General features: G+C 41.8%; 1 protein-coding gene across 9 annotated transcripts in view; it reads right to left on the reverse strand.

Annotated features, from left to right (window-relative positions):
- The window catches only part of Mrpl48 (mitochondrial ribosomal protein L48), a 62,523-nt gene that overhangs the window by 16,618 nt on the left and 29,378 nt on the right, over window positions 1–16,527 (reverse strand). For 5 of the 9 annotated variants that reach the window (NR_003559.2, NR_153424.1, NR_153425.1 and 2 more), the window contains exons 2-4: window positions 12,066–12,118; window positions 8,856–8,893; window positions 2,798–2,883 (exon numbers count right to left, since the gene is read on the reverse strand). Coding sequence is in view for 1 of the 9 variants with exons in the window: in NM_198831.3 (NP_942128.2) it covers window positions 2,798–2,883; window positions 8,856–8,893; window positions 12,066–12,118 (177 nt within the window). In the remaining 8 variants the exon portion in view is untranslated. Of the gene's footprint in view, window positions 1–2,797; window positions 2,884–8,855; window positions 8,894–9,051; window positions 9,120–12,065; window positions 12,119–16,527 lie in introns of all 9 variants that reach the window. The other 4 variants (XM_030242767.1, XM_006508021.4, NR_153426.1 and 1 more) reach the window with 3 other exon arrangements.

A 16,527-nucleotide genomic window follows, 5' to 3' on the forward strand; every position in this document is an offset into this window, starting at 1 on the left:
TATTCCTACTGCTGAGTCCAGGCCTTAATGAATGCCCATGGGGAATTATTAGAGACGTCTGAAAGGGATAAATATGAACAGAGCTGTGCTTTGGAAGCCTACTCTAGCGGCACAAGGACAGTCAGGCAAGAAAGGAAGGCAGGCTAGGAAAAAAGTGCCAGGGACGAAGGTGATTGTCCAATAAACCTCCACACTGCTGTGGCTAGCCTGGATTTACTGGGGTGACACTGGGGAGTGTGGCCCACCTTATGTTCCCATAGGATTATACTCTGGTCCTCCAAATGGACCGCAAAAGAAATTATTAACCACTTCTGTAGAAGAATCAACATTTTTACCCTTTATTTCACAGGTACTCTGGAGGCAAGTTTTTGCCCACCCTTACCAGCAAGAGCTGACAGAGGAGTAAAACCATGGGTTCTCTTACAGTTATTAGAGATCTTAAGAGATTATTTACAGAGCCTCCAGAACAGCCCCAATAACCACACTTCATCTCAGATCGATATTTTATATTGTCCCTGCTTGGTGCCAGGTCCTAAGCTGGACACTGAGGACACAAAGAAAAGAGATACCTACACCTGTCCTCTACTCTTAGGTATCTTGTAATCTAGAAGAGGAGGAAGCCATCAAAACAGACAGTAAGTCCTAGGACACAGGGAACACAAGGATCTGTGGCAGCTCACGGGAGAACAGATAACTCCATGCAAGAGACCCAAGCAGGCTTCTCAGAGGATGATGCATTTCTGCCCCAGTTTAAAGGCTGACGAGAGCCAGGGGTAGTGGTGCATGGCTGGGATCCCAACCCCCGGAAGCCTATGCAGGAGAATTGGAAGTTCAAAAAACAAAAAAAAAAGGTTGAGAACTTTCTTAAGTGAGGAAGGGAGAAAGCATAGGAGAGGCCTTGAAAAGCAAGAGCCACAATATAGGAAGTCAGGGGACCTGGGAGGCAAGAGAAGAAGCCATTAAAAAACTGTTTTCGCTGGGTGTGGTGGCACATGCCTTTAATCCCAGCCCTTGGGAGGCAGAGACAGGCAAATTTCTGAGTTCGAGGCCAGTCTGGTCTACAGAGTGAGTTCCAGGACAGCCAGGGCTACACAGAGAAACCCTGTCTTGAAAAACCAAAAAAAAAAAAGAACCTGTTTTCCTACCAATTTTAAATAGGCAAGGCATCAACAGGCATATGAAATAATGGGCTTCTGTTCATTAAATGTTACAAAGATTCATGATATCTGAATTGAGAGATTATTGAACTATTCTGAGCCAATGTTTTATAACCTTTATGGAAAGTCTGACAAATGCTATGGGGGCTGGGTATGCACCTTAGTGATAGCACACTTGTCCACCACAAAGAAGGCCCTAGACTTGAGCCATACCACCAGGGGAATAATATAGACAAAAGCTATAAACTCAGCCGGCATGGTGTCTTGTGCTTATAATTTCATGTCTCTATAAATATTTTTTACATATAATTAATTTCAGCATCTCTCTGACCTAAACAGATGGGGCTAATTTATCCAGAGTCTCAATGCTTAAAAGGGCAGAACCAACCCTGAACATGTATCCTGCGGGGAGCCTGCCTGACATAGGTCTCAAGTGTGAATGTTCTTCTTATGAAATTCTTTGATGGCAAGTTCAGCAGCTATGAGGTTCAAATATAGTGCTTTGTACTCTGCTTTAGAGAGAGAGGCAATGGTGTGTATACAGTTGTATGGGAGAATTAAAAGAAACTACAGTAGTGAAAGCTGTTGAAGATTTTCTAACTAGACCAACAAAATCTTCTCAATTGTAGTGCTTACAGGAAGCCACAGACTCAAGACTCAGAGCCAAAGTAAAGCCTCCTCACACGCAGGGAAATTTACTTTGTCTTTTTTTTTTTCTTCCAGAGCTGAGGACCGAACCCAGGGCCTTGCTCTTGCTAGGCAAGCACTCTACCACTGAGCTAAATTCCCAACCTCACGCAGGGAAATTTAATCATCCACAGAAGCGATCAAGCATTGGGGCCAGAGAAACAGGTGAAATGACTGAATGATGTTTGGTAGTGCTTCCCCGTTATCATGCCCAAAGACCCAAGGGCCGCATACATAGTTACATCTGTAAATACTCTAAAAACCAGTTATTTGGCTGAAAATATCAACCCATCCCCTACTTGCCACACGCCATTCATTCAACTAACGTTGACCTAAAATTTTATTTATTTTTTGTTTTTAATTGCATGTGTCTATGTATGGGTATGTGTACATGACTACAGATACCCATGGAGACCACAAGCGTTGTATCCCCCTGGAGCTGGAGTTACAGGCTGTTAGGAGCCATTTGATATGGGTTTGGGGAACCAAACTTGGGCCCGCTGCAAGAGCAGTTCATACAGCAGGGTTATGGTAGCACACACCTTTAATCCTAGCTCTTTGGAGGCAGAGGCAGGCAGATCTCTGAGTTTGAGGACAGCCTGGTCTACAAATCTAAGAACAGAACATACTTTTACCTATTGAGAAGTCTCTTCCACCCCTCAACTAATGTTAATTTATGATTTCCACTCTGAGGCCCATGCTGAACAAGTACTAAGAAGATCTTTGCCTTCAGAAGTATCATAAATAATACAAGCTGGGAAATTGGGGTTTGGTATAATAATCAGGCTGGCAGAACCACCTCCAGTCTGTATGATTTCAAACTAAACAACCAGAGATGACCGAGGACCAACTCTATAGCCTTTACAGCTCTACTGCAACCCACCTGTACACACACAATTGTCACATCTTTGTGACCCCTGACCTGCTCTTTTCACACAGGACTTGCCTCTTACCTCCTGCACTTTCACCAAGTGTCTGTATCTTCCGATGCCACGAGTGGGCTTTGTCTTGTAGTGCCGACTGGTCCACAGAATACCACCTAAGAGAAAGCAAGCCAAAGCCAAAGCCAGACAGATCATATGTGTGAGGGTGGTTCTTGGTGCTTCCCAGTTTCCCCTTCTGTTCTCTCCTTTTAGCCCTGAAATGTCTTCAGTCCTGCCACTCATCTTTCTTTGGAATTTTTTTCTCTGAAAAACAGTGAATGGCAGCCAGGTAGACAAAGTACATTTTAACGAGGCTCCCATTTTATTTTGCTCCTTAACAAGCAATGTTATTTTGACATTTTTTTGTTTCTTGGATTGATTGGTTATTTTTGTTGGTTTTTATGTTGTTTATTTATTTGTTTCTGAGGACCAGTGCAATGGCTCAGCAGGTAAGGGTGCTGCTGCCAAGCCTGATGACCTGAGTCGCAATGGCTGGACCCACGTGACAGGAGAAAACCATCCTGCAAGCTGCCTCTTGTCCTCTATACGTGCACACACAGAGACCACAGATCCTCCATAAGCGCACACACACCACAGGCGACAAATCATCCGTATGTACACACACAGAACAGACCATAAAGTAATAAAATGTTCTTTTTCACAGAGCTGTGTTGGCACATATCTTTATTCCCAGCTCTTGGGAGGCAGATTTCTGAGATCGAGGCCAGCCTGGTCTACAGAGTGAGCTCACCACTTGCCCATGTCTGAGCCCAGCTACCACAAATAAACAATAAATGATGTGATTCATTTCTGTTTACAGCACAATAGTCAATATATATGTGAAGTAAACACCCCCGCCCCAAAATCTAGGTACATATGCTGTTCCTAAGAAAAGTGGAGGCTCTCCACATACGCACACTGCAGTGCACTTACAAGGATGACTTATCTTGCTTTCAATACACACAGACATATACACAGCTTCAATACACACAGACATATACACAACTTCAATACACACAGACATATACACAAATGTGTTTTGTTGGTTCTCTACGTTCTCTTTTAATTGTCATTGTTATCTTTATTCATAAATAAAAATAAAATGGCAGTGTAGTGGTTGGTATTAACTGTCATCTTGACAGGATTAGAACCACCAAAAGACAAGCTTCTGAGCGTGTCTGTGAGGATTTTCTAGATTAGGTCTACAGAGGAGGTAGGATCCACCCCAAATGTGGGTGGTACCATTCCATGGCCTGGGAGAGAGGGCTATGCAACAGAGAGAGCTGGCTGAGCACCAGCGCTCATTTCTCTGCTTCTTACTGAGGAAAACATGACCAGACAGATGCCTCTTGTTCCTGCCACCATGCGCTCCCCATCATGACAGACTGGGTACCTTCCAACTGTGAAACAATCCGTCCCTTCCTTAAGTTGCTTCCTGTCAGGTCTCTGCCTGGATCCATGAAAAAATTATCTAATACAGGTAACTCACAAAATCTGGTGAAGTGACCAAGTTATCCTATGCATATGAGACAGAATTTCCACTTACACTTGGGCCTATCTGACTGGGTAATTTATGCTGATAATCACTAAGTCATAACACTTGAGTTTGTATGATAATATACTCAACATAATAAAAACATAATAACATAGACTCCTGAGTTATTCCTCTAACGATAAACTTCTATTTGAAGTTTATTAGAAGTATAAAATGGAAGATGAGTGCTGTAGTTGAACATACAGGACCTAACATGGGGTCCATGCAAGGCTGTGAGAGTGGCTGGCACAAAGTGAGAGCACCAACTATAGACTTTACAGTGAGTTGGGGCGCCTGAAAAAAACAAAACTGGTCCTTGTTAAGAGTTTGGATCTCATCATGAACAGAAATAAGAAAAAAAATATATGTATGCTATGATTTTATTATTATTTTAATGTACACAAGTACATTGTAATTGTCTTCAGATACCAGAAGAAGGCATCAGATTCCATTACATATGGTTGTGAGCCACCATGTGGTTGCTGGGAATTGAACTCAAGACCTGTAGAAGAGCAGTCAGTGCTCTTGGTTTTTCAAGACAGGGTTTCTCTGTGTAGCCCTGGCTGTCCTGGAACTCACTCTGTAGACCAGGCTGGCCTCAAACTCAGAAATCCACCTGCCTCTGCCTCCAGAGTGCTGGGATTAAAGGCGTGCGCCACCACGCCCGGCTGGATTTTATTTATTTGATGTGGATCACATGCATGCAGTATCTGCAGAGGCCAGAAGAGGGCATCGGATTCCCCTGGAACTATGAGCCAATAATATGGGTGCTGGAAACTGAACTCAAGTCCTCTGCAAGAGCAGCAAGTGCTCTTAAGTTCTGCTCCATTGCTCCACCCCCTGTCATGTTTTTAAAAGGTCAGTTTGGTTGCTGTGTGGAGGATGTGGGGAGGAGTACAGACAAAGCATCAGGAGCCTGGAAGGTGAGAATTAGGTTCCTGGTCTTTCTAGTCCCTCTCTTTACTCCACCCTCTTCAGCCATAGAACAGTCTTAAAAAGAAATTTCTAGTCATTACACTTTTTCATTAATTCAACCATCAATCTATCTCATACATGGAAATTTTGGAAGTGTTCACTACTGGCCAGACACTACAGTCAGCACTGAATGAGACAGAAAGGTTTTGCTGCATTTTCCCATGTTTGTTGGCTTTTCACAACCCACATATGAGGTTCCCTAACTAAGCATTTTAAGGACCTGTCTTTATAGCCCAGGCCCAGTTACTGTATCTCCTTTTCTATTCTGTAAGACCTACTTGCCAGCCTACAGAAGCCTTGTAGTTGCTATGTGCATCTTTGGTGCCTTGTGGGGCTGCACCCCTCATCTTGTATTCTTCTGCACCCCTAAACACACCAATCAAGAATTCAGCTACAGAGTTAGTGCTCTCTCATACCTGCCTACACTGCAAAACAAAACATTATGTATAAATTAAAATCCCAGATGTCAATCACCATGTTTAAGTACATAGACAATCATCTATCAGTGACTTCAAAAAGCAGAAAGGAAACTGATCTTTGAGATGATGATACAGTCCAAGTTGCAAGGGCTGAAAATGCTTGCCTAAGTCTCTCATCTGCAAGGAATTCCTTGGCAAGGAGACACTCTTAAATTCAGTTTGGGGCAATTCCTATAATTAGAGCTGCTGGTAATTAAAAAGCTGGCTCAAACTACTGTTAAATTAACCATTTCCCCCTTAAATGAAAGGTTTGGGTCAAATTGTCAGTGGTTAAGCTGTTTAATTAGCCAGTTGTTTTTATTGTAAAATGTGTAAATTCGAAAGCCTCTTATTCTCAGTAAACTCAACTGGCTTCTTTCCCTCTACTTGGTGTCATTAAAGCTGAATTTCCTGCTGTCTCAGTAACATTCGAGCCTCCTGGGAAGAAAGGCCATTCGTCACTGACAAGCTGAAGATCATCCAGTTGCCACAGTTGTAAGATGTAAACCTTCTGACTACTTCTCTCCTTCCTGTGTCTGTGCCACCCACAACTGTCCTTCAGAATTTTAGTTTACTAACAGGGAACCAAGCCTGCCAATCTAGAAGAAGAGTACACAACTGTGCTTTAATTATTTCTCTTTAGAAGTTGGAAGAAGCATTTTCAGCAGAGCATGAAGGTAGAGAAAGGATGAAAGTGAACAGCAGTGGCCAAGAAGCTAATTACAGAATATTCTCTCCATTCAATACACCCGAGTCCCTCAAGGACAGAGAAAAAGCTAGCACCTGGCAAACAATATATGTTCCAAGTATATTTAAAAACAAAACAAAAATGGCTCCCTAAATATTCTAACAAAGCTGTTTGCAATGATTTGTTCCTGGTAGCTGCCTACTTTGTTTTTTCAAAATATCTTTTTGTCTTCCCTTCAATGCTTCCTGGACTTGAATATACCAGATTTTTCCTACCTTTTGCATATGCTGTGCTCAAAGGGCACCAGATCTCATTATAGATGGTTATGAGCCACCATGTGGTTTCTGGGAATTGAACTCAAGACTTTGGAAGAACAGCCAGTGCTCTTAGCCTAGGAGCTATCTCTCCAGTCCCCTAGTCTCAAACTTCTTATAGATAATGTTGGGCCACAGAGATCCAATGGTGAGTTACAGTACTGAACTCAGGCCCTCTGCAAGAGAAGTATACATTCTATTTTTTTTTTTTAATTTCACTTTAGATCCTGTTCACTGCCCTCTTCCTGGTCACCCCCTCCCACAACCCTTCCCCCATTCTTTTTTTTTCAGGGGGATTGGTTTTTTCGAGACAGGGTTTCTCTGTGTAGCCCTGGCTGTCCTGGAACTCACTCTGTAGACCAGGCTGGCCTCGAACTCAGAAATCTGCCTGCCTCTGCCTCCCAAGTGCTAGGATTAAAGGCATGCGCCACCACCGCCCAGCCCCTCCCCCATTTTTAACCATTTCTCTAGCCCCAAGACATAATGGTATTGGTGCAATAGCTCTATCAATAAAGTGTTTGTCTTGTCAGTTTGAGGACCTCAGTTCAGGTACCTAGTGTTCACATAAATATTAAGCAGTGCAGCACACCCCAGTAATCTCTTCACTATGGAGGGGTGGGTAGAGTCAGGAGGATCCCTGAGACTTGCTAATCTGAAATTAGGTCAAATGAGAGACACTGTCTCAAAAGTGCGTACACATTGAGGAAAATAGTTAATGTCAACTTACAGCATGAATATCACACACACACACACAAACACACACACACACACACACACAGAGCTGGTATTTAGAGATACCTAGCTTTGGAGTCCAGTGTTAAAGCAGTGCCTGTCCACTCCTGCAATCTTTAGAATGCAACCATTCTAATGATTACCACATTTAAAGCCTCTTACATACTATCTTGCACACTCTGAGTCCATATTTGTTCCTTTCCTTATTCTCTTATCTCTGGTGCTTGTTAGTTATATGACAAACAGCCATTGGGGGCACCAACATCTTTGCATTCACAGATAGCACTAGGGAAACCAGGAATGCTAAACATGAAGGATTGTCTCTACAAAGGGAAAGCTTTATTGTTTTCTGCCCAGAGGCTGGGAATGGAGATGGCTAGTAGCCTAGGCAACCTATGTGCTATCTGTAATGGCTAGGCCATACCAAGCTCCCACAAACATGACCGGAGGTACTGATAGCTCATTTGACCAGGTCCTCCCCTAGGCCTTTAAGATAACATAGATACCCTATCTTTAGAACCCATCTTCACAGTAGTGACATGGACTTTGAGAAGAGTTTTGATGTAATAATGCCTCCTGTGCACACAGGATTGTTATTATACCAGAATCCCTCCTCCCCATTGTACTGTAAATAAATATACCTAAAAGCAGCTGCCCAGTGTCAGACCCTAGAAGTGTGAAACAACCCCATCTACTGAGTCCCGTTTAGCCAAACTTCCCTTGCCTCACATGGATCATGACTCTGCTAGCCCTGAAGGTCGTAGAGACACCAACAAACAGCTATGAATTTTGTTATGATAGAAAATGAAAACTTGTCAAGTAACTGAGTTAACATTAACTAAAAGCAATTGAGTTAATGAGATTGAATAGAGTGTGAATTTGAAAAACAGGTTTGAGGCAGTAGTGTTATAATAACCAGACAAGCTAGCTATTTTTCAACTGCTTATAATGTTTTATCTCATTGAATTTTCAAATACCTCATTACAATTTACAGTAATTCTTGTTTTTTAATTGAGGAAACTAAGCTTCAGAGAGGTCGTCAAAGGTCATGGAATAAGCCTGGAGCATGCCTTTAATCCTAGCACTGTAACCAGAGGCAGAAGGATCTCTGATTTTAAGTCTAACCTAGCACGTAAGACTCTGTCTCAAAATAATATGCAAGTAATTAATCACCAAAGAAGGCAATGACAAAGTTTAAATACAAATTCACTACACGGCTCTTGTCCTAACCACTTCATGTTCTTATCTACAGCTCCAGCTTATGTAAGGAAGGATCAGGCCTCTGCTACCCTCCTAAAAGACTGAGTCAGCATTTTAGACAAAATCATTATAGAGAGCTAGAGGGTCATTTAGAGAAAGTAGACCATACCAAAAAGTAACTACTTACCTGCAGAAAAAATGGGATTCTCTCCCAAACTTCTGAACCTAAAAAGAAAGAGGAAAGTATGTTGACTATAATTAGATATATACATTTATTTGCAAAATTACTATAGCCTTTATGTTCTAAAGTAGGATATAGTAACAGTAGATATTTCCTCACTCTCTGCTTCCACAAACATTATTAAGCACCTACTACTACATACCAGATAAAGTGGTCCTGAGGAGGCAAACTAAGTGCAGTATCTCTTATGAGGTCTGGATGGGATGGTAACTGTAAAGAAATGATAGCCATGAGATAGCACTGATCTAGAACAGAAACATGTACAAGAGTCAAAGGAAATGTGATCTCTTCAAGCAGGGAGCTAGAAGTAGGGAAAGGAAACTATTTAAACTGAGTCTAAAACTACGGGATGGAGAGATGCCTCAGAGGTTAAGAACACTTGTTGCTCTCACAAAGGATTCAGGTTCAGTTACTAGCACCCATATAGCAGCTCCTAACTGTCTGTAATTCCAGTTGCAGGAAATCCAATTCCCTTCTCTGGCCTCCCTGGACAAAAGGCATGCTCATGGTACACACATATATATATGCAGGCAAACTATTCACACATGTAAATTTTTTTAAAGTTCTTTCTCTTCCAGTTCCAGGTGCTGTGGGAGCCAAAGGTTACTGTGCAGGCATGGCCTAGTCTAAAAACCACACCAATCACAACCAATCTCAAAAATGGCACAGAAATGGCATCAAGAAACCCAGTCTTAAAGATATTGTTCTCTTAAGGAGGGCAACCCCCAATTCCTGAGGAACACGTGCTTTGCCAAGAAGTACACAGCAAGAAAGACCCGAAGAAGATGCAGGAAGACAATGCAGAGGCAATGAGTACACGTGCAGAGGCCCTTAAAGCCCTGGCGGTTAAGCCCATGATGCTGAAGGGCCACACCTCCAGCTAAGGCCCAGGCTTCAGCTCCAGTTCAGGCTCCCAAAGGTGTCCAGGCTCTTTTAAGGGCCCCAGGGGGCTGGGGGGGGGAGGCTTCTATCTGCCAATGTGAAGACAGATGGACTGCTCTGACACACCTACACACTATTGCAGATGGTCAGTGCCCCGTGCTGTTTTTACAAATAAACTTGAGGCAAAGGCTGTTTATAAATAGACAGATAGACAGATAGACAAACAAATAAATGTGGCTATAAGTGGGAGGTGTAGCCAGAAGGGTTGCCTAGCATGTCCAAAGTTTTGGGTTTGAGCCTCTAATACTGCAAGAACCAAGAAAAGAAGGAGAGGAGCCAACAGGAGAGGAAGGGACCTGATCTCAATCACTTAGCACTACAGGAACTCGGCAGAGGTATGAACAGGTGTTTGGAAAACAGCGAGCAAGAGGCTGTGAGTAGAACTTTAGCAGGAGATAAGGGGACAGGGAGAAAAATTAAGACTGGAAAGGTGATTCAGAGCCAGATCATGAAACTCCCATAAACTGTACTGTTTGTTTTTACCTGTGCAGGCAAAGGAAGATTTTAAGCACAGGAGTGAAATGATCAAGCCTGTGTTTTAAAAACTCAGCAGTAAGTAAGAGGTGAAATGGGAAGAGGAGAGACTGAAGCAGAACTGTGAGGCAGACACGGCGCCTGCAGTACTGGCATAGGCTCTAGGAGGGAGGAAGACAAGGACAGCCAGAGCTGGGCTGCACACAAGCAGGAGAGAGGGGGATCAGATGGCTCGAGCCCAGCTGACTAGGGAACTGGAGCATTCTAATTTCTGCCTTCTGAGAAGCTTTGAAACTAAACTGTGGTACAGACTATAGGAAAGCCAATCTGTGATGGAATGCTGACCGAACCATTTCTAATTGTGACATTAGGCAAGATGTTTGATGTCACTGTAACTCAGTTATTTCATCTCTAAAATGCAGGCAATAAGAGGTCATCTCATGGGACTGAAATGCTAGCTTAATCTGAGTCAGTTTCCTGTTCTGTAAAATGATTGCACTTGTAGTCGTTCTATAATATTTTGTGAAGGTTAGAGTTAAGATGTAAAGTGACTTGGTATCATTGCAGGTGTTTATCAAATAGTAGATAGATAATGACTGAAATACATTGAAATGGAAAGAGAATATAAAGAGAAAGGCTTCAATAAATGTGAATCAATAAAACAAAACAAAAAAAAACCCACTTAGGTTTGAAACCTAATTCTAAAATTACATACTCTATCATTTTAAAGCAATTGATCTCTCTCTCTCTCTCCCCCCTTTTTTAATGTGCATTGTGTTTGTCTGTGTGAGCCTGTCAGTTCCTTTGAAATTGGAGTTATAGACAGTGTGAGCTGTCATGTGGGTACTGAGAATTGAACCCAGGTATTCTGGAAGAGCAGCCAGTAGTCTTAACTGCTGAGCCATCTCTCTAGTCCCAGATTTCACTCTCTTTAGATGTCAGTTATTAAGTGTTGTAGGCCATGATATGGATTATAAAATTCATTTTGAGTAAGATGGTACAATTGTCTTCATTACCAACTTCTCTGAATTTAGAACTACTTGGGATACTCCTCTGATACTCTATCAAGGTGTTCCCAAAGAAGTTTAATGACCAGGAAAGACTGACCTTGAATGTGGGTGGCACTTCCCCAGGTTGAATAAAAAGAAACAAGGCCAAGCAAGGCTAGGACCAGCTTTCAGCTCTCTGCACTCTGACTGTGCTTACAGTATGACTCCTGTTCCTGAGGCCATACCTTCTCCACCATGACAGCCTGCACACTCAAACTGTAAGCCAACTATATCTGATAATAACACTAAGACTGTAGTTAATATAGTAGCTTACCATTTGAGAAATCTGAGCAGAGTAACAGTGTAATTGAATACATTTTGAAAGAATCACTCCACTTTCAGTATGAAGGAAGAAAAAGAAAACATGGAAAGAAGATGAGGAGCAGATTCCCCAGGGCTTAGCAAAACAGAAGGCAAGAAGTACGAAATGCTGTGGCTCTGTATATGTAACAGTGGAGCCAACAGTCTGTTGGTAACTGTGGAACAAGAAACATAACAGTATCAAGGGTAACTGCAAGGTTCTGAGCAAAAGGATGAACAGAATTGCCTTCTTCTGAGGATGGTGAAAGAGCAATGTGGCAGGAGCTAAAATCTGAGATCCTTTGTAGACACACAGCGGCCATACAGAAAGCTAAATCATCATGTCAGCTATGCACTTACTGTTAGCTGTGCTTGTCACTAAAATCCTTACCTTAGGAGGGAAAAGCCTTGCTTAGAAACAGTATTGGTCCACACACCCAGCACCTGCAAGAAAACAGTCAGGTGAGGACTCTCACCCTTCAGAATGCCAAGCACCCCTGTGGCTGGACTTAGCTACTTTGTCAGCTCTTCTTTTTCCCTCCCCTTACCCCCTGGTTTCACCCCTTATCACTAGATAGGAGAGAAAGGATTGGGGAGGGGGAGAGATCCTTGAAATCTAATTTCTTTGTTTCTTCTTTGCTTGTAGCTGGTCTTTGCAACTTTGTGGCTCTTCTTTTTCCCACTCTTTATCTTCCCCACCAGTTTTACTCTCCTATCACTAGATAGGAGATGAAGAAGGATAGAGGGGAGAGAGCTGGAGATCTGTGAATCTAATATCTTTCTTCTTGTTTCTTTTTTGAGCATGACTTCTAACAAACTGCAAACAACCCCCCACACACCCCCTACACACCCCTTACACACCCACACAACCACCCACCTCACCTATTGCAGTTCTAGCATTTATATACCCCCTAAAAAGTTCCCAGAATTCCAAACATCACACAACTGCAGAAACTATCTGCAGCTGGCAAAACCACACCCCTGCTAGGGCATGAGGCAAATCATAGTCAGCTGTTTCAAAGCAGCCCCATTCTTATAATATTTCTGTGTTTTTTAAAGAAACCAGAATTCTCACTACACCTTCATCTTGAGAGAGAAACCCACAGTATACAAACCAAAATGTACCAAAGTGTCCTTACCTAGCAAACAACTAGCACGCAAGCAAACCAAGGTCCTTTTTTTTTTACTCTGCTACTACAGAAAATGCTTACAAAGAACCCCTCTCCTGCAATTTTCCATCCTGCTTCCCTTTTCCAACTTGATATATATTTTTCTTAACAGGGGCTTTCTTAAATGTTCTCTAATTCTCGCACATTGCAAGATAATTTTTAGCAACTGAAGGTCAGAGAGGTCTTATTTCTAAAAAGATACAGTTAATAAGAGACTAAGAAGACTGTGTCACTCTGAAGGCTGTGCCTCTCTTACAGCTCTGACTCTCTCAATAGCAACAGTAACAATCATATTAGCACAGGTGAGAAAGGACACTAATGAGGAGGAGGCATCTGGAGTCTTTACCTCACTCTTGCCCTGCTAGGGCCCATCCGAAAAACCATTGTCCTGTCTTACTGAGGAAGAATGTGGTATATAGAAGTTCTTTTTATAAACTAGGTAACAGATTTTCTAGATGTCTGTCCTTCAGATCCCATAACACACACAGAAATTTCTGATCATCATGAGAAACAATTTCAATTCTTTTGACATGTATATGTAAAACGCTTATTATGCAAAAACATGAAGTATCTGAGAAGCTGTGCCAATCAAAAGATATATGTCTTAGCCTAAGGATATAATGATTACTAAGTGGAATGTAATATTCAGATGGATCCTGGAACAGAAAAAGAAATTAGATAAAACAAAAGAAACCTTAATAAGGTAAGGGCTTTTGTTAATAATAGTACATCAATATGGGTTTATTAATCATGCAAAATACTAGTATAATTTCCCCATGTATTTATTTATTTAAGGTAGGAGAGTATATGTGGAGGTCAGAGGACAATCTGAATAAACTGGTTCTCTATCTGAGGACAACTTAAGGAAATTGGCTTTCTATTTCTACCACACGGGTCCCAAAATCACTCAGATTGTCAGGCTTGGTGGCAAGTACCTTTACCTGCTGACATATTAACTAAAATGTTAATAATAGAGAACAGAAAAAGTGAACTCTCTGTGCTATTGACACTTTCTGTAAATCTAAAGCTATTCCAAGACAGTGATTTATTTACTTACTTACTTTCTTATTTCTTGTTATGTTGCTAGAAAATAAATCTAGGTCTTTGTGCACCATGCCTGCCAGCCCACAAAGTTTCTTTATAAAAAGCTTTCTAACTGTCAAATACTGTGTTGCATATTAAAAGGAATATAAAAACAAAGTGTAACAAGCATGATGAACTTTAAAAGCATTCTATTATGTGAAACACAAGCCAGTCACAAAGGATCAAATACTGTATGATTGGTTCCCTTTCTATGAAATATCCAGAATGAGCAGAGGGTGGCGGTGGTGGCGCACGCCTTTATTCCCAGCACTTGGGAGGCAGAGGCAGGTAGATTTCTGAGTTCTATGTCTTCCACTAGCAGCCTTTGGATGAAGACATAGAACTCTCAGCTCCTCCTGCGCCATGCCTGCCTGGATACTGCCATGTTCCCACCTTGATGATAATGGACTGAACCTCTGAACCTGTAAGCCAGCCCCAATTAAATGTTGTTTTTTATAAGACTTGCCTTGGTCATGGTGTCTGTTCACAGCAGTAAAACCCTAACTAAGACAGAAGTTGGCCAGTCTGATCTACAGAGCAATTACAGGACAGCCAAGGCTACACAGAGGAATCCTGTATCCAAAAAAAAAAAAAAAAGAAAAGAAAAAGAAAGAAAGAAAGAAAAAGAAGAAGAAAAAGAAAAAACCAAAACCAAAACCAAAAACAGAAGGAAATATACAGAGTAGATGAGTCTGTAGGGAAAGGAAGTAGATTAACTGTTACTGGAGTGGGGTGGGATGGAGATGACAGATAAGGAGTATAGGTTTGTTCCAGGTCTGAAAGAATGGTAAGCTTGCATTAAACAACTAAAAGAAGCCACCAGCACTATATGATGAAGTAAAAATATGTTATTAACAGCAAGTATGCCTGGCAGGCATCCTGGGAAGAGGCTGGAAGTCCTGACCCTGTGCAGGTTACAGACTTCCCCAAAGAGTTGTTCAAGGTCAGGATCCACCTCCCGAGACAAGTGCTCAAAAGGCCCTGATAGACAGAAGGCTTACTTATTACCTCAGGAGAGTCACTGAAACCCTTCACAGCATCCAGTGACCTCTAGGCTGGGTGATTCTCTTGGGTACAATATGCACAACCAAGTTTTGTTTGGGGAAAAATTTAGAAAGAAATTAATAAATGGTCATTCTTGCAGCCATCTATCAATCATCCATACCTATTTCACCGAATGCCTGTCCTGTGTCTAAGTCTCAATGCAGGACATTACTAACCCTGTTTTATAGTGTAGAAAACGGAAACTTAAATCTACCTAAAGTCACAGAGTAACTTCCCAAAGCTAGCATAGGATTTGGGGGGTCCTATGGCTCTAAAGTCCATAATTTCTCTACTTTCTACACTTTCTGCCCCAAATGAAGAAATGGTACTTAACAGCACATGGCCAGAGAGAGCTGAGGAGGGTACACGAGGTAAAAGTGCTTCCGTGCCATGTGCACACCTATACTCATACACTAAAAAAGAAAGAAACTCTTGAAAATTGCGTGGGAAGAACATAGATTAGGAGCTGGCGAGATGGCTCTGCGGGTAAGAGCACTGACTGCTTTTCCGAAGGTCCTGAGTTCAATTCCCAGCAACCACATGGTGGCTCACAACCACTCATAATGAGATCTGACGCCCTCTTCTGGTGCGTCTGAAGTCAGCTACTGTGTACTTGTGTTTAATAATAAATAAATCTTTGGTCTGAAGCGAGTGAGCTGGGTCGACCAGAGCAAGCAGAGGTCCTAAAAAATTCAATTCCCAACAACCACATGAAGGCTCACAACCATCTGCACAACTACAGTATATTCACATACATAAAGTTAAATTAAAATAAAAAACATAGATTAAAAAGGATGCGAAGAGAAAGGACAGAGGAGAAAGGTGTGGTTACAGTACAATTACATCCCACTCTATCATCAAAGGCTGTGAGAGGCTGGGGAGAGCACTTGTTGCTCTTGCAGAGAACCCAGATTTGATTCCCAGCACCCATGTACTCCCCGTTCCAGGGGATCTGATGCCCTCTCTAACCTTAATAGGTAGCCAAGCACACATGTGGTGCACATAAAGAAATGAAGACAAAACATTCATACATAAAATTAAAAATAAATAAGTTAATTTTAAGGGTTTTTTTTAACTGTATAAAGTGTGTAGAAAATTTGCTTACCCTAGTACTGGCCAGAGTAGGGAACTAAGAGCCTTTGGAGAGCTCAAGTTGGCTCCCCTATCACTGGCTACATACCTCTAAGTTACAGCAGATAATGCAAAGTTCCCTCATGGCCAAAGTGTCACTCACATGACAAACAGAATAGAGATCAGAGTGAATAGAACACATTTCAAATAGGTCACTTCAAATAGAGGAGGCATTGGGTAAAAAGAAAGATCTAGATGAGACTGCTTTCTCTTTATTTAATTGTTCAGAATCCTGAGTCTATACAAAAGCTAAGGATTTAATTATCTAAAAGTCAGACTTAAATAGTTGACACCTTTCTGGAAGACATTCAAATTGTGATGTGAACTCCTCGGCTCTGGGAAATGTGCTTTCTTTTCCCTGCAATGCCTGGCATTATTTATCAGAACAAAAGTAATCTATTTTGAGACTGAATCCACAAATACCCC

This window comes from Mus musculus, chromosome 7 (assembly GCF_000001635.26).
Source record: "Mus musculus strain C57BL/6J chromosome 7, GRCm38.p6 C57BL/6J".
Taxonomy (NCBI): Eukaryota; Metazoa; Chordata; class Mammalia; order Rodentia; family Muridae; genus Mus; species Mus musculus.